The 18,257-nt window shown below is 44.3% G+C and overlaps 1 protein-coding gene across 1 annotated transcript in view; it reads left to right on the top strand.

Annotated features, from left to right (window-relative positions):
- Positions 1-18,257, top strand: part of vps13d (vacuolar protein sorting 13 homolog D) — a 60,107-nt gene that overhangs the window by 32,857 nt on the left and 8,993 nt on the right. Inside the window, exons 41-65 of the mRNA XM_065961033.1 lie at positions 2,331-2,433; positions 3,868-4,020; positions 4,139-4,274; positions 4,539-4,586; positions 4,732-4,882; positions 4,967-5,183; positions 5,267-5,514; positions 5,598-5,789; positions 5,889-6,015; positions 7,181-7,323; positions 7,877-8,007; positions 8,132-8,307; positions 8,976-9,099; positions 9,757-9,992; positions 10,081-10,183; positions 11,270-11,427; positions 11,770-11,878; positions 12,362-12,532; positions 12,932-13,036; positions 13,297-13,446; positions 16,533-16,682; positions 16,827-16,923; positions 17,026-17,174; positions 17,394-17,528; positions 17,926-18,093. Of these exons, the coding sequence (XP_065817105.1) occupies positions 2,331-2,433; positions 3,868-4,020; positions 4,139-4,274; positions 4,539-4,586; positions 4,732-4,882; positions 4,967-5,183; positions 5,267-5,514; positions 5,598-5,789; positions 5,889-6,015; positions 7,181-7,323; positions 7,877-8,007; positions 8,132-8,307; positions 8,976-9,099; positions 9,757-9,992; positions 10,081-10,183; positions 11,270-11,427; positions 11,770-11,878; positions 12,362-12,532; positions 12,932-13,036; positions 13,297-13,446; positions 16,533-16,682; positions 16,827-16,923; positions 17,026-17,174; positions 17,394-17,528; positions 17,926-18,093 (3,680 nt within the window). The remainder of the gene's footprint in view (positions 1-2,330; positions 2,434-3,867; positions 4,021-4,138; positions 4,275-4,538; positions 4,587-4,731; positions 4,883-4,966; positions 5,184-5,266; positions 5,515-5,597; positions 5,790-5,888; positions 6,016-7,180; positions 7,324-7,876; positions 8,008-8,131; positions 8,308-8,975; positions 9,100-9,756; positions 9,993-10,080; positions 10,184-11,269; positions 11,428-11,769; positions 11,879-12,361; positions 12,533-12,931; positions 13,037-13,296; positions 13,447-16,532; positions 16,683-16,826; positions 16,924-17,025; positions 17,175-17,393; positions 17,529-17,925; positions 18,094-18,257) is intronic.

The following is an 18,257-nucleotide window of genomic DNA, read 5'->3' as shown; positions in this document are numbered from 1 at the left end:
GTGGGACTCGGGTGTTACACCCATTGTAGACAGTCATGACTCACAGAGTTATTTTCAGAGGATATACTTGATTTATATTACATTTAAGTGTGAAAAATCACAGATTTAGCCTTTAACACGAAAACTCCACAGGGTCACTTAGAAACCAACAAATCAACACAAAGATCAAATGTCATGTATTTAGCTTCTTTTACAAATAGCTTTGAAGTCTATTCTAACAAAACCAGGTTTGGGGTTCTTCTCTGACCCCTCGCTGATCTTGACCTCCTCAGAGATCAAACAGATTGAAAGAGGAATCCTCAATTGTAATTACATGATTTACAACAGGATTCAAAAATGCGTCCCCAGTAGGTGCTCGACCATCAGGCGTCACAGGATGATTATGAAACCATGAATCCAAGACATATTGTTTATTGCTCATTTTTACGGGTCAGGACTCGGGAGTTCTGTCTGGTGCCGGCTGTGGTTCAATTAAATCTGCTTCACAACTCAAAGATGACAGTAGTATCGCTGGCTTTAGTCGTGCTGATGACAGTATAATAACTAACATATACATGCCCGGCCCGTCTGTCTTCTCCTTCTGTTTGATCTGTTACAGTGCGACTTTTTCCACTGCATGACCACTGACTGAATCCATTGTGAATGTTTGTGCTTGCCACACTGTCCATCTTGTGTAGGATGTATAAGAGGAGCGTACAATGATACACTTGCATTTTTTCCATCAGTCATTTCTCTGCAGTTTCTTTGTGTCCAGAAGTTTTTGTACCACGTCGGGTGTGTTCATGAATATGAAATAATTTTTACACAAACGTGGACGCCCTTTGCACATCACTGTCAGAACAAATATCTTAGTGCAGGTGATGCCAGGAAACATCATCCTGACAGCAAATCAGAAGATTGAGCGCACACAAGACGGCTGATTTACTTCTTCTTTTTATTACTTGCATGGCTTTCAAGTTTGTGATGAAGCAAAAGGCGTTAAATCTTGTGTGCGCTGAATCTTGTGAAAAAATAATTTTAGTTTTGACTTGCAAACTTAAAGTTGCAACTGCTGGACACAGAGCTGTTGATGCATTTATTCAAACCTGCGCCTGCTTTTAAAGTGTTTTTTGTTGTTCAATAAGTTTTATTTAATTATTGTGGTACATGAGTGTACTGTCATTTTCAAACCCCTGCAAACAATACGATTATTGTTTGATGGTAAATATGGAGCAGGATCTGATCAGCACATTCCACTTAAGTTGTCCTCAAAGACGATCTAAATAATGCTGTTTACGTTTATGTTTCACTCCTTTAAAGGTCACATATCCTCCTCCTTTTCTTCAGTTTAAAAAAGTCTAAGAGCTCCTCAAAACATGTGTGTGAAGTTTCTTGTTCTAAATCCACTCTGATCCTGTATTTGATCATGCCTATAAACCCCTCTATTTCAGCCCTGCTCAGAACAGGCTGTTTCTGTGTCTGTACATTTAAATATGTAAATGAGCTGTGTCTCACCACGCCCCCTCTCTGGAAGGGCTTGGGTGTACTCGGTGCTTTCTCGCTCCATATATTATTGTTTACGGTGAGAAGGCAGACTCAGAGGGCAGAACAAACACCTAGCTGTGGGAGTGTCACACACCTGGGGGACTTAAAGCTGGGGGTTACTGCCCTTTGTGATGTCATGAAGGGAAAATCTCCAAACGGCCTGTTTGAGCACACATTTTCTGAAAAGTGGAACAGGCAGAAGATGGAGAGGATGGACTTTTCTCATCATTGGGGGGTTTGTAGACAGACTAGAGACATATATTAGAGTTAGAGGAACATGGGGAAGAGGATTCTGCAGAATATGTGACCTTTAAAGTTTACAGCTGATTTCACATATGGAGCTTTATTTTCATGTGTAGAATAACTTTAATCATTTGTAAACAAGTTGCATTTTTAAAGGGAAACTCCCAATAAGATCTACAAAGATGGGGACACATTTTAAAGAGTGGATCATTCTGTTCAGTTCTTAAGTTTGTTTCAAGCCCCAGAAACACTTCATGATGAATCCAAAACATTCAGTTACAGCCCGTGTTCATAGCTACGTATTCAGCCGTATTTTCTCTTTGATTTGTTGTTGATCTTTTTGTTTTTGTAAATTTGGTGGAGTCCCCCTTTAAAGGAAATCATCTCAAGGCCCCGGTTGCTTTGGCTGCTTTTCCAGTCTCACAGACTGAGAAGAAAGCAAGTGCATGACTTTAAGAATTCAACATTAGCTGCTAAAGCTAGATCTGAATCATGTAAAATCAAGTGCCCATGTCTTTTACCTGATTTGTTTTTTGTTTTTTTCCATTTCTGTTCCCAATCAGATGTAAAACTGTCCAAGAGGAGGCAGCCGTTTGTGCCGTACGCGCTCCGTAACCACACAGGATGTACCATGTGGTTTGCCACTTTGACCACGACACCCACAAGGTAGGTGTGACCATGAAGAATAACAATAATCAACTGTATTCATATAAAACTTCTTAAAGTGGGGTTACAAAGTGGAAGACCTTCATTAGAAAAGTCAAGACTTTATAGTTCGGTGATTATACAACAAGAGAGCCCCAGAGGATAGAAGTGGCGTTGTCGATAGCCTAGTGGTTAGTGCGTGCGCCGCCGTGTACGGTGGCCTCTAAGCGGGCGACCCGGGTTCAAATCCGACACAAAGAGAAACACTCGGGGGAACCGCCTTCGATGCTGCCTTCATTTGGAAATTGTCCAAATTCTAAACGCTCAGATTAGAAGAAAGTACATTTATAGAAATGTGTTTTTAAAAAGAGATATAGATCAGCGTACTGATACGTGAGGGAACGCCACGTTTACCAGAATCCAGACTAAAGGTGGATCGACATCATTCAGGTAGACATGTTGGAAACTTGTGCAGACGGTTTATTTTGTTTGATTTCAGCATGACATCATCAAAAGTCAGGTAATGTTTCATATTTTAAAAAAAATAAGAACAGAAGCTTGATGAGTTTTCAAACAAAGAATATGTTCATGGGGTGCAGATGGCCTAGCGGTTAGGTCATGTCCCATGAACGGCCTCCAAGCAGGCGGCCAACATGTCATTCCCCCCTCTCTACTGATTTCCTCCTTTATCCACTGTCCTATCAAATAAAGGCCAAACACCCAAAAATAAACCTTAAAAGAATATTATGCAGATAAAGTGCAGTTTGAAAATGTACTCTTATGATGTCATAATGCCTCTGACTACTTTAAACCAAGTTTGATGCAGAAACTGTTGTTTGACTTCTGGATGAAAAACCGTATAGGAATGCTTAAATTAGTAGTCCTGATTCTGGTGACTTTTTGAAGAGGAACTTTCCACCACGGAGTTCCCTGAGAACTGCACGCTATAGGGACTTTTTTTTTTTTTATGTCTGCACCCATGTTGCTGGGAGAGTACCTCCTCTGAAGCAGGAGCTAAAAAGGTTCCTCTAAACTGGGTTCTAGGCACTAAATTAGTTCTTAGTTCCTGCGGTGGAGAGTGAATAATAAAGGGGGGAGGTTTCTAACAGTTCCTATAACTATGAAAAAGTTCCTGCTGTCTGAGAACACCTAGTGTGACCTTTTTTTGAGCTTTGCATTTTATTTCCTGCATGTTTCAGCGATTTGGATCAACCCTAAGAAACAAGAACATTAACATTAGAATGATTAAAAGTCTGTATGCTGAACACCTGATACAGGTCAAGATCACAAAATAACTACTGCAAAGATTAAATTATTACATCTACCTGTTCTAGTTCTAAAATCCAACAGATAATCTGCGAGAGTTAATATCGGTTTTTCATTATGAAGATGTGAAGAGAGTTTTTTTTTCTCCCTCCTGATCTCCACCTCAAACTGTTCACGTTTTCTCCACAGGGTGGCGCTGTCTCACAGCAGCAGTGCCGACTCCATCTCAGAGGTTCACGGTACAGGAACTGATGACACACACAATGTGAGTCAGTGGAGGGAGGTGCTGCCCGGGGAGGAGATCCCCTTTGAGTTTGAAGCACGTGAGAAGCTCAGACACAGGTACAGCTCTGTTCACAGAGGAGCGATTTAAAAACAGCTGTTTTCTTTACACACATGTGCATATTGTAGATTAGGCGTGTTTATCACTCATCTCTTGCTGCTTCCTCTTCCTCTGCAGACACACCCATGAGCTGAAGCTGCACCAGCTGCTGGTCCGGGTCTGTGGATGGGAGCAAGTCAAACCCGTGTCTGTGGACAAAGTGGGCGTTTTCTTCCGCTATGCAAACGCAGACAGAAACAGCTCCTCCAACACTGTGAGTCACACACTCTTCAGACATTTTCACATAAAATCTCCTGAGAAATTCAGGAGTATTTCAGGCGGTCTGCCCCTGAAATCCTCCTGACCTGGTTTTTCACACATGCACCTTACAGCGGGAGACTATACCTGACAGACAGGGGGGGGTCTCTTTACTGGAGAGTTTGGACAAAGCAACAGCGTCCGCTTTAGACATTTTGAGGTTTTTCAAAGAATTGTGTCTTAGTGTCTTAATGTTTTTTTCCTTAAATGTTTCCAATAGGTCGGCAGTCCTATAAGCAGAACCAACATCATCCACCCACATGTTTACGTAAGTCCTAATCGCTCATCTGTGCATATAAAATAGAGACTCTGCTTCTTTTAAAGACTTAAACTACAGGAAATCTGTTTGCTTTAAAGTCTAAATATGAATTTATGGACTTGACGTTTTGCATTGAATCTGTTCGTCCCGTCAGTTTTCGGCCCTCCCTCCGGTCAGAGTTGTCTTCTCCATCACGATGGAGGGCAGCGCCAGGAAAGTCATCACAGTCCGCTCCGCCCTCATGGTGAAGAACCGGCTGGATGTTCCTATGGAGGTCCGACTGGACAGCCCCTCTGCTCCTGACAGTAAGATTGTTTTTTCCACTGCTTTGAATTGATATTTAGATTTTGTTGTTCAGATTTAAGATGACTGTGTTCCTGTGTTGACAGAACCGGTGGTGCTGCCCCCCATCCTGCCGAGCCAGGCCTTGGCGGTCCCCCTCCACCTCACATCCTGGCGGCTGCAGGCTCGGCCCAAAGGCCTCGGTCTGTTCTTCTGTAAGGTTCCCATCCACTGGACCAGCGTGGAGCGACCCGGGGAGACCAGCAGCAGTAAGAGGGAGTGTCAGTCTGCAGACTTTGATGACAACAACAAGCGTAACTTCAGGTAGATTCTGCCGGGTCAGCTGTTATACTCTTAGTTCTTGTCTTTTTTAAAAACCTGGCAGTAATCACCTCTGGTCTTTGCAGGTTTTGTGTGGTCATCAAAAAGGAGAACTACCCGGACCAGCAGCCCGCTAAGAGGGTTTCTGGCAGTGCAAAGCAGATCTACAGACAGCCGGGCCACACCATCTACCTGCTGCCCACCATGGTGCTCGCCAACCTGCTGCCCTGCGACCTCAACTTCTACATCAAAGGGACGTCCATCAAAGGCTCGCTGAAGCCGGGGAAGGAGGCGGTGCTTCATGCTGCAGACACCTCGCAGAACATGGAGCTAGGTCAGGACTCACTCAACGTCTTGTCAGCCGGTCATTCCCTGAACTTTTGTGTTTGTTCTGAATCTGTGATGCGTTTCCTTCAGGAGTCCTGCTGGAGAGTTTCCCGGTGTGCAAAGAGCTGCTGATCCCCCCCGGGACGCAGAACTACGTGGTCCGCATGAGGCTGTACGACACCAACAAACATCTGCTCTGTCTCACCATCCGCATCATCCTGAGGGCTCAGGGAGCGCTGAAGATCCTCATTTCTGCCCCCTACTGGCTGATCAACAAAACTGGTAAGGGTTTTTTTTTTTTTGCATCTTTGTGGAAACAAACAAATCAATCCAAACTGTTCTCTCTGCAATCGTTCTCTTAACGCCACGTTCCTCCATCAGGTTTGCCGTTAATCTTCCGTCAGGACAACGGTAAAGCCGACGCAGCCGGACAGTTTGAGGAGCACGAGTTGGCCCGCAGTCTCAGTCCGTTACTGTTCTGCTACACAGACAAGGAGCAGCCTGCTATGTGAGTGTCTGACCACTGTGTTCTGCTTTTCACTCTCAAAGACTGTTCTCTCTTCTCTACAGATGGAGGGTTCCCACCATGGAGAAATCATTAAATTAGTAAAAAAAAAATCCTTTTGTGGTTGAGAAAAATCTTGGCCCCTTTGCTTTGTGTCATTTAGGAATTAATCATCAAATATCTATAAATGGTGGCTATTTCATCAGGATATTTCTCTGAACAGTCTGCTTTTATTGTACCCCGCTGCCTCAGTGAACAGCTTTCATAAAGTTTTTAAATTCTGTTTTATAATTTGATTATCCATCTAATCCATCCATTATCTATACCTATTTTCCCGTTTGGGGTCGTGGGGGGGTTTGGAGCCAATCCCAGCTTTCATGGAGCGAGAGGCGGGGTCTACACCCTGGACTGTTCACCAGTCAATCACAGGGCTGACATATAGAGACGGACATTCACACCTACCGAGTCAGCAGTTAACTTAACGAGCATGTCTTTGGACTGTGGGAGGAAGCCGGAGTACCAGGAGAGAACCCACACACCCGCACGGGGAGAACATGCAGACTCCACAGAGAGAGGCTCCTGTCTCACTAACCACTGCACCACCATGCAGCCCCATCGATTATCAACATGATTATTCTATTATATCTATATCTATTATATTTCCTGCAGAGTGATACGTCTCTCTGCAGCTGAGGTTTTAGGATAAAAGAAGGAGAGGGAGAGAGAGCGCACATAAACGTATGGACAGTGTGGAAGTGAAACAAAAATTTGTAAGGATACTTCCAGGCAAAAGGAGCTTTTAAGAAACAGTCTTTGCTTATCGTAGAGTAAGTCAGTGCTTTATCACTTCTGCTGATGGAAAATCTCACTGGAGACAGCTTAGTGTTTGTGTGGCTGTGGGCATGCGATGAAACTTGCCAGGTGTGCGGGTGAGAATCTGAGATCAGCAGAGACTCAGATATATTTGAGATAACCAACCAGAGGTTGGTTAGAGGTCACCAATCACAACCCAACAGGCTGGATATCATCTGATCACCAGCCGGTCGATCGCAGCACATCTAGTTAAATATAGATCTGTTCATGGACTGATAGGCTGTAGATGGTCATGGTCATGGAACAGTTTTCAGGTCTTTCATTACATTTGTCTCTCCATCCATCTTAACCCCAGGTGTACGATGCGGATCGGGAAAGGGATCCACCCGGACGGAGTCCCCGGCTGGTGTCAGGGCTTCTCGCTGGACGGAGGGAGTGGAGTCCGAGCGGTGAAGGTCATCATGCATGGGAACAGGCCTGGACTCATCTACAACATAGGTGAGCTGGTTCATTCAGAGACTTGTTTAATGTCTGATACCCAGGATTTAAATCAGAGCTCCTCTGCCCTTTGAAAACGCAGGACTGGAATCTGGGACAATCATTTCACTGAGTTGGCGTTGGCTGTTGAAAGCCTGAAAAATTCCTCACTAGTAATTTTGAGAGTGAGCTCAGGCTCGTTTTTCAGGAAATTGAAGGTCATTTTTCTTGCACACAGTCTCTCATCAAGCAGGAGTTATAGAAGAAGAGAAAGAGCTGAGTTGCAGAAGTGTATTAGACTGAATTAAAGTACTCGGCGTTGATTCATTCAGGCCAAATGAATAGAAATCTGTCACACTTTCAATTAAATATTTTGCCTTTGATCGAGACTCGGCCGTTTCTGATTATGAGGAACGTCTGCCTCTTCAGCTGGTGCTCACAATCACTCTGCACCACAAATATGCACCCAAGATGTTCTGCCTTCATGTAACAGAAGATCTTTTCATGTTTTTTCCTCCTCCACTTCTCGAGTGTAATAAAGTCACATCATTATTCCCTCTGTGATTGAAAACAGGCATCAGCGTGCGGAAAGGAAAAGGACGCTACAGAGACACTCACATTGTGACGTTCGCACCGCGCTACCTGCTCGACAACCGCTCCACGCACAAACTGGCCTTCGCTCAGAGGGAGTTCGCGAGAGGAAAGGTGAGAAATGAACCCTCAGGTTTACTCCCACGTGGCGTTTGGATGTTTGGAGGGGTTGGAATGCATTTAAAACGCTAAGTTTCATGGCTGTCTGCATCCAAGCTGTGAACTTCTTTTTCCACAGGGTACCGCTAACCCCGAAGGTTACATCTCCACCCTGCCGGGTTCCAGCGTCGTCTTCCACTGGCCTCGCAATGACTACGACCAGCTGCTGTGTGTGCGCCTCATGGATACAAAAAACTGCACCTGGTCGGGAGGCTTCGAGGTCAACAAACCAAAGTCCTTTCACGTCAACATGAGGTGAGCTGAATGTACAGCGTACAGCATGTGCAAACTGTGGCTCAAACAGAACCTAATTTAAAGGGATACTTCACCCATTTGCATTAAGCTTTGTATCATTAGAAAACCTGGTAGTATTTTTGAATGGTCGTGCATCCCACCCTCAGATGGGAAATCTTTGTATTTCTAAGTCTGAAAAGGAGACTCCAGTGACGCAAAAATTTTAATTTCTGCGTCGCTGGAAGCTGTTGCGGTTAGCGGGGTTAAACTACAACGCTAGTTCCTCATATTTTCGAGCACTGAAGCTACAGGCCAATCACAGATCAGTGGGTGGGAACTCACTCCCAGAAACAAGGAGCCAGGGCCGGCTCGAGCTGGGAAATCTTGGAATCAGTTGAGGAAATGGACGTATATGTAGTCTGTAAATATAGGACCTTAGTGGGAGTGGCCTGCGGTGCTGTGCATTCTGGAATTTGGTGTCTTTCATCCACAAGAGCCTTTTCTCGGAAAGGCACCAACTTCAAAATGTATTTCACATTTCTACTACATATATGACCCAATGTCAATACAGATTCATGTTTCAACGGGCGAAGTATCCCTTTAAGTACAAGAAATCCTATATATTCACCCCAACTGATGTGAATAAACGAGGCCTCTGATTGATTCTAAGTGGATCTTTGTTTTATCAGGGACACGTTGGGGAACTGCTTCTTCCTGCGGACTGAGATCACCCTGAAGGGAGCCACGTACCAGATCTCCTTCACCGACACCGACCAGCTGCCTCCACCCTTTCGCATCGACAACATCTCTGAGGTAAGACACCGTTAACACGCCTCCTGTAGCGTGACTTTCTTCTAAACGCCCTGACACAGACCTCCAGATCGTCAGCCGTCCTAGTTGGACCGTCGGTGAGTGATCGTCAACCTAGTTTTTTCAGTGTGTCCGGCTCCGTTGCTACCCATCTGCCTTTTTTTTTTCTCGACCGTCGGAGTCTGTCGGCGCAGTTGCTGAGAGGAATCACTCTGATTGGCTGTTCATCTAAGCGAATATTCAAATTATTTACCATCTGCTTGGTCTGTCAGAGCCTTAAAGCAGGGACACACTTACTTGAAAAAAGTAATCACCTGCTGGACCACTCATCGTTTTGTAATCGGGCCGTTATGGAAGATAAGAATGGTGTTGAATCAGATGTGATTAATTAAACGTTTGTGTCAGGAAGTTACCAAAAGATGTCAGGATCAGAGAAACCCTGTCACTGCTGTCAGAAAGGATGAGACATGCTCCGAGTTTAAAGCTTCCTGAAGCTCTCTGCAGGCGATTCAGTGTTCATTAATTTTATTTTGTAGCTGCAGCCCCTTTGTTGTCTCCGCTTGAAACACTGCGTCTACGTTTAGAGCTGTTTCCATTCTGTCACTCAGAGTTCACACTGAATCAGAGTTCATTCAGTCCATTGTTTTTGAATCCCTGCAGGTTCCTATCCAGGTGTGGCAGCACGGCGTGGCTGACATCCGGCTGCACACCGAGGTGAAGGCAGGCGCGGTGCTGGACTACGCCTGTGACGAGCCCACGCTGCCCCCCTACCTCACCCTGACTGTGAAGGGAGCCGGATCCTCAGAGGTCACAGCCGACATGAACTTCTTCAGAGAGTACAACAAGCTCTACTACGAGAACTTCATTTACATCGCTGCCACGCACACGTTCTCACAGTACGACCAATGAAACATTTACTATTTTTGAATCAATAATATAAAAGTTTAGGTGATGAAGGTAACCAGCATCTTTCTGTCTATGCAGGAGTGTGGAGAGGAGACCTGTTGGGAAGAAGCGACCGGTGAGCTCTGCTGAGCTGGTTCTAGATGTCGACACCAAGACTCAAAGGGTCATCCTGAAGAAGAAGGTACTGATTTAAAAGATAGATTACCGTAATCAGAAGTCAGTTTAAACTTTTCCTCTAAAAGCAGACTGTGAATTCTGGATTCTGGTACCTAATAATGAACCACATACTTTGTTGTGAGTGTGGGGAAGATGGCAAACAAGTGGAAAAGTATGAGGGAAACATGAGTCAAAAAAAAAAAGATTCTTTATTTCCTTACTCTGTTTTTATGACTCTGACACCTGAAACAAATATCAGGACGTTTTCCTCTGATTTTCTGCTCAAATCAAAAGAAGGAGTCGGAAACAGGCACATGAGGGCAGCACTTGGTACTGCCTTGTTAGGTTATTTAAACTTCAGCAGCCTGGAAGATCCATGATGAGTCTTCAAACTATTGGACCACAGTTTCTCAAACTTCTCCATTTGTTCGGTGCCATTTTTCCAGTTTGAGCCAGATTCAGTGTTTGATCGATAATTGTAATTAGCTGTAGCACATAAATTACCTTAAATTAGCATTTCCAGTAGCTAACATAAAGCTAACAAAACTAAATGGATAAACACAATCTGAAGATTTAAAATTCATAGTTTGAGGGATTAAAAAAAAAAGACGGAAGTCAATTTGTAATGAAAACTCAGGAGTCCTGAAATGTGACCCGAATACTAATGTCATGCCTTACTATCTAGGATACTGGTTCCCCCCCTCGAGTTTCCAGGGACCCCCTAGGGGGGTGCTTGAGATCTCAGGGGAGGGCTCGAGGCTCTGTCTGCGCTGAGGCTGTCACAATTAGATCTGCACATATTAAATAAAATCATGTTAGATGTAGAAAAGGTGTTTGGGTCAAGACAAGTGTGCAGGCAAATTCCAACAGGATTTCATCAATGAAAACGTTTTAATGTTATTTTTAAAAACAGTGTGTTACCTTATTTTGTGAGGGGCCTGGAGGGGGGGGCTCAGCTTTTTTGGGGACCTCTGCTCTAGGAAACATTAATCCGACAGAACTTCTTATTTATTCAAAAGATTCCATGTGTAAAATGTTTGTATAGAAAAAGCAGAAGGAAAAGGTTTTATTAAGTAACGGGGTTCTTAAATGTTGTGTGATTGCCGTGCAGGAGCCAGGAAAGCGCTCCCAGCTGTGGAGGATGACCGGCTCTGGTATGTTGTGTCACGAAGGCTCGTCCCCGCCGCAGAGCAAACCCGCTCAGCCACGCCCACTCGAATCCTCTCTCGTGCTGGACATCGCTGGGCTCGCAGCTGTCAGTGACAACAGGTTGGTACAGCGTGCAGCTGTAGAGTAAACTTAAACTTAGCAAAGCATGTTTCAGCCAATTTTTTACATGTTCTCTCTCTCTCTCTCTCTCTCTCTCTCTCTCGCCCTCTCTCTCGCCCTCTCTCTCTCTCTCTCGCCCTCTCTCTCTCTCTCTCTCTCTCTCTCTCTCTCTCGCCCTCTCTCTCCCTCTCTCTCTCCCTCTCCCTCTCTCTCTCACCCTCTCTCTTTCCCTCTTTCTCTCCCTCTCTCTTTCTCTCCCTCTCTCTCTCTGTCCGTCTCTTTCTCTTGCCCTCTCTCTCTCTCGCCCCCCCCTCTCTCTCTCTCACTCTCTCTCTCTCCCAGTTTTGAGCCTTTGATGCTGAGGAGGCCGGACTCACGACGCAGCACCACCCAGACGTGGTATTTCTGCTCAGACATGCTGACCTGTGGTCTTCCCCGGCTGGTGGTACAGGTAGGTACACCTAGCTCTGTTGAAATGATTGTGAAATTCTAGTTTATAAAATCCCCCTAAGTCAAAAGATGTTTCTAATAAGCTCCACGAGCAGAAACGTGTTCAAACTAGGATCAATGTTGGAGATGCTTTTGAAAAACGGAGAGAGGTTAGAGCACAGAAAGGTTTACAGACCCATGCAGAGCTGGATAAACACTGAAGCTTCAGTGTTCACCACATGGTGACCTGCGTGAGCATCGACTTTAGAGAGGAGGGGGCGGTGGGAGACAGCTCAATACAATGTTCAGAATTTGGACTGCAGTACCCATTTTAACCACTAGGTGTCAGAGTTATATATTGCTACTTTAAACAAAATAACTAAAACTTTAAATCAATTATCAAAACGTTACATTGGATTTACTTCTCACTAAAACTCCTCAGCTTTGTTACCCTGTCCTTGTTTCCCTCTTCAGTTTATTTTAAGAAACATCTTTTGTCCCTCAGGCGAAGGGTGGTGCTGCCGGCCTGTATGACGGAGCGCAGGTGGTGCTGGGACCAGACTCGGGGCTGATGGAGCCTGGACCCGAGCAGCAGTTCATCAACCAGAAGATGAGACCTGGTTCTGGGGTCCTGTCGGTTCAGGTGCTGCCAGACGGACCCACACGAGTCCTTCAGGTGAAAACAATAATTATATTTTCTGACTCTTATCAGAACGATAATGAAGAGCTTGTTAGGCTAACGCTAATTGTTTTAGTGATAAGAAAACTTGATAATTTTCAAAGTTTTCAAAAGAAATATTTGATGCAGCTTTTCCTTTTTAACACAGTGCTTCTCTTTGTTGATCTTCAAGGGTCACTCTAAAGATCGAGCTTAAAGTCTGATAGCACTTTTTTTTATCTCTGTTGTTTTCTTCAAAACGCTTGTTATTAAGAATCTAAATCAGATAACAGAGTGACAGAATATAAATGAGCTTAAGTTCCTCGATAACATCAGATAGTATCTACTCTCCAGTCACAGCCGTGCTGAATCGCTTCATCTCTGCTGACAGAAGTTTGTTTGTTTGTTGGTTTGCAGATCAGTGACTTTAACCAGAGGAGAATGCTGCGCAGCTCCCCGAGCACCGAGCAGGAGAAGAGCAAAGAGGAAGTGAAGAAGACAGAGCCGGAGCAGGAGCTGGAGGTACGAGAGCCTTTGAGACTTTTCCATTGAAGCACTTTCATGCACCATTGTGTGTCACAGACCTTTATGCCTGACAGGAAACTCAAAGTTCCTGCATTACACATTCGTAGTTTGAATATCTTTAATAATATTTGCTCATCTTTATTTTTATGTTGTGACTCACACAACAATCTGAGCCGGGTGGGAGAAGCTAAATTTACCTTGTACAGTCCTACAAAAAACTCTCATCTCTAAAATCTTCTCTGTATTTATTCTGGCAGGTTTTGGTGAACTTGGAGGAAGGTCTGGGTGTCTCTCTAGTCAACAAAGCTCCTGAAGAGCTCGTGTTCACCACGCTGTCCGGTATAGACGTCCACTTCATCCGCACGGCATCCAACGAGGTGTTGGAGCTCAGCATTCAGAACATCCAGGTGGGCTTTGCACAGATTGGAGAGGCTGAAATGTGTGTTTTTTTATAGCACCTTTTTACATAAGAAAAAATGAAACAGGGCAGATAAGTAGATGCAAACACATACCGTTACTGTTCATGTGCATCTATAAAAGAATTAGGACATCAGGGCGCTGGTAGCCTAGTGGTTGGTGCTAGCGCCCCCCTATGTACAGAGGCTGTGGTCCTACAAGCATGTGGCCAAGGTTGTGGACCCTTTCCTGCATGTCTTTCCTCTTTCTCTCCGATTTCTGACTCTATTCTCCTGTCTCCAAAATTCAGGAATAAAAGCCCAGAATTTACTTTTGACTGAATGTCGACCTTCTGAAAAGTACGTTCATTTATCGATCAATACTTGGATCCTTTTGCACGGATTACTGCATCAACGCGATGGAGAACATGGAGCATCAGCCTGTGGCCCTGCTGAGGTGTTATAAGCCTTGAAGTGGTCAGGTTTAGTTCAGTACGGTTTGGTACAGTCTCCTTGATCTTGCTCGCCTTTTCACAGCCAACCATACCCTTACACATCACTAAATCAAAGCGGTGCAACAATGTGTAGACCGCCAATAAATACAACAAAGAAGAAGAATGTGAGACAGTAAACACAGATCAAAGAATCCTCGGAAGGTCAGCATCTCCGAGGCAAAAAACAAAAACAGCCTTAAAATGATTCTCTCCAAATCCACAGGATATTTCAACGTGGTGTGTTTTGTGTTCGTCCGTTATTACCTCTGTCACACGGGAAGTGACGATTCTTTCTGCCAATCAACGGACTCCAACCTTTAGGGTCAGATCGTACCGCCAACAGAAAGGTAGCAAAAAAATAGGACTGTACGGATCAGTTATTTTGTTACCCTTCCTGACTTTTGATGGTGGAAACACCGATAAATGTGTACCATGCCAAAACGGAACCGGACGGCATGGTGGAAACGGAGCTGTAGAAGCCCAGGTTGCTTTAATAGCTCGTCTGCATTGTAGGGTCTGGCGTCTCTCATCTTCCTGTTGACAGTTCCCCATCCTTGTATCCTGTATTTCTGGGAACCACCTGAATGTTTGCTGTGATACATGAAAGGTGACCTTAGTAAAGTAAAGTAAGTCATCAGAGGCCGGTGAAATGACAAGGTGTGACTTGAAGGAGAAGCGACAATATACTGTATATGCTAATGTGGTAAGGTGGGACAAAAGAAGGGGGACCATTATTAAACCCTGAGGGACCTCATGCTGTAGTTGCACTGCATGCAATGTTGCAGAAAGTATCTACTTTTTATTTATTTATTTGATAAGCAAAGAGCATGTAAATAAGCATCGGCAAGACAACAAAAAATAAAAACATGCAGAAGTTAGCACAAATGCTAATTTGGATCTGCAGTCCCTCGGCAGGTAACAAAAACAAAAACACTCAAAGTTCAAACAGATGAGCAAACAATACACAACACGAAGGAAAATAAATGACTTACAATAAATATGATACAATTTAATATTTGATCATGAAACTAGGATTTGATCTTATGACAAAAAGTGTCACAGAGACCTTCTTAGTCCGTCCCCCATATCCACCAAAACCTCATCAGGGGTCACGTTTTAGATCGTATTTGAATCCGGCTGGTTTCCTGATCCAAACTGTCAAATCCTCTGTGCGTATTTATTCCTTTTATCAATGCCAGCATGTTTTTATGCCACTTCTGGAAACTTGCAACAAAAGCCGTCGATGCAGACGTGGAGAGAAGTGTGAAATTATCATTTCAAATGGGGATGGAAACGCCAGAACTTTGCGACACACGGCTGGAGCATTGCAGCATTTGCACACCTGAGGCACACATGCGCTTTATGACGCTGCTTTTACATATTTAAGTTCAAGGTTCACAGTTTCTTTATTGCTGCCAAGAATGGTACGTTTTTTGTGCAAACAGGAGAATCAGCGTCCCAAAGATACATACAACACATAATACAAATTCAAGGTTAAAAACAGAATTCATCAGAACAAACACCGTCGATTACATTAGGGCATGGCAGAGTCCTTACACAGACACCCACTCAGAGGTTTAAATGATCCTAGCATTGTTAAAGATCATCCTCTTGTGCTAGCTTTGTGCAGCTACTAAAGTGTTTCTGTAGCGTTTAGTTCTCCCCTTAGGAGCAACAAACCGACAGCCAGAGCAGAGAAGCTGAAAGAAATATTTCAGAAATAATCTAATAATTGCATGTTGCATGAAACCTTTTTGCCCTTCCTTTTTCCCGAACAGAAAGCTGATTCACTAAAGGAATCCATAAAGAATCAGACCCATCTGCAGAATAAATAATCACAGCGTTTATATTCCTCCCCCCTGTAAGGTTTTAAGTTGCTGTCTTTTTACTTTACTTTGCATAGTTCAGATCAAATTAATTCTTACTTCAATTCACTGAAACGTTATCAAAATTGAGCAATTTGGAAACTTTCATGTGGTCAATAAAAGCATAAACCAGTTTCGATCAGGAAGAGAAAGTACAGCACCAAGCAAAGTCACGTTCACTCTCCTCTAAAGGTCACATATTCTGTAAAATACCATGTTCCTCTAACACTAATGTGTCTCTAGTCTGTCTACAAACCCCCCAATGATGAGAAAAGTCCATCCTCTCCATCGTATGTCTGCTCCACTTTTCAGAAAATGTGTGCTCAAACAGGCCGTTTGGAGATTTTCCCTTCATGACATCACAAAGGGCAGTAGCCCCTCCCCCAGGTGGGTGACACTCCCACAGCTAGGTGTTTGTTCTGCCCTCTGAGTCTGCCTTCTCACCGTAAACAATAGGACATGGAGCAAGAAAGCATCGACTACACCCGAGCCCTTCCAGAGAGGGGGCGTGGTCAGACACAGCTCATTTACATATTTAAAGATACAGACACAGAAACAGCCTGTTCTGAGCAGGGCTGAAATAGAGGGGTTTATATTATATTATAATTTATATTATATTATAATCAAATACAGGATCAGAGTGGATTTTTGACCATGGACATCGCTTTTACATCCAGACTATGCTATAAACCATGTTTTAGTTAAACGAGTGCATGTTTTGTTGTGTTGTTGTTATCAGGTGGACAACCAGCTGCTCGGGACCACCCAGCCTGTGATGCTGTGTGTGACTCCCAGCTCCAGCGACATCGGTGTGAACGACAGCGGCCCCGCCCTGCAGGTCAACTCGGTCAAGGTTCCCAGCAGCCTCATGCTCACGGATCTCTTCAAGGTGAGAGCGACAGACTGAATTATTGCTGTGACTCGTTAAATTTAATGCTTGCTGCAGAACGCATTTCACTATTTTCTATTCCTGGCACATTATGTGAATCAGAAAGCAGACTTTACTATCATTCCTCTAATCATGTGTTCACAGCACCTCATGGTCACAGCCCGACGCTTCACGGTCATCATCGAGGAGAAACTGCTGCTCAAGCTGCTCAGTTTCTTTGGATACGGACAGATAGAAGCAGGTGGGTGCTCACTGAGAGTTCATTTTGTGAGTAAGCAGGTCGTTTTTCTAAAAAAATAAAAATAAAATAATAATAATAAAATTGTCCTTTTTGTGATTGCAGAGCTGGAGAAGCTGGACGAAAACCTCCATGAGAGGCCTAATGAGGACGCGGGACCCCCCAAACGTTACTACTTTGAGAACCTGAAGATCAGCCTCCCTCAGGTCAAACTGAGCGTCTTTACCTCCCACAAGCTGCCAGCCGATCTCAAGGTCAGCTCACGTTTAACTCCTTCTTTTCAGTTTCTGTCCAGCTAAACAACGCCGCACTTCAGCTTCATCAGTTTGTCCCACCCTCTCACATCATCTCACTCCTCTCGGTGCAGGGAGGTGTGGTGCAGCGTCTTAGAAACTCTTCCTGTGCTGCATGATTTCCACCCTTTTCCTCTTTCAGCTGTTTTTTTTGTTGTTGTTCCTGTTTCATCACTGTAGGCTCTGAAAGGCACGCTGGGCTTTCCTCTGGTTCGGTTTGAAGACGCTGTCATCAACATGTACCCGTTCACCCGAGTGCACCCCTACGAAACGCAGGAGATCATCATCAACGACATCCTCAAGCACTTCAGAGAGGTGAGCAGCGATGTTTGAAAGTGCAACTCTGGCCACCATTGCCTTCTTGTTGCCAGTTTAAAATGGTATGAAAATATTCTGATCCTAACTTGAACCATGTCATGAACTGGTTTTTTTTATGTGTAAACTGAGCTGCTCTGTTTGTTTCTTTTTGACCGCCTGAATGTTTTTATGCTGCCATAAGTTTCTGGAGAGCCTAAGGCAAAAAAGATTTATTCTATTCTAATCTCTGCAGCCCAAGTCCTTGACTGTCTTCTTCATATTTTTTCAAAGATAACTTGTTTCCATCACTTACAATCAGCTTAATTTAAGCATTTCATTCACAGGTGTTTCATTGATTATGGTAGAATGTCTGCTTTGTGTTAAATCATAACTGTGTCCCATTTTCTGTCTGCAGGAGCTCATCAGTCAGGCGGCTCAGATCTTGGGCTCTGTGGACTTCCTGGGGAACCCCATGGGCCTCCTAAACGACGTCAGCGAGGGCGTGTCCGAGCTCATCAAGTACGGCAACGTTGGCGGCCTCATTCGCAACGTGACCCATGGAGTGTCAAACTCTGCTGCCAAGGTAGAACACCACACAATCCTGTGTCAAAGAAGCTGACCTTTTTTTTGGTTTCATCTAAGCGGTTGGCTGCGTCCTAAATACCGGTGTGTCCAATATACCAGTATGAAAGATGAAAGAGAGACATGCACAGTCATGAGCACAAGTACAGCTGTAACCATCACACA

This window comes from Labrus bergylta, chromosome 12 (assembly GCF_963930695.1).
Source record: "Labrus bergylta chromosome 12, fLabBer1.1, whole genome shotgun sequence".
NCBI classification, from domain to species: domain Eukaryota; kingdom Metazoa; phylum Chordata; class Actinopteri; order Labriformes; family Labridae; genus Labrus; species Labrus bergylta.
The sequence above is the reverse complement of the archived record's forward strand: the minus strand, read 5'-3'. Positions and strand labels throughout refer to the sequence as shown.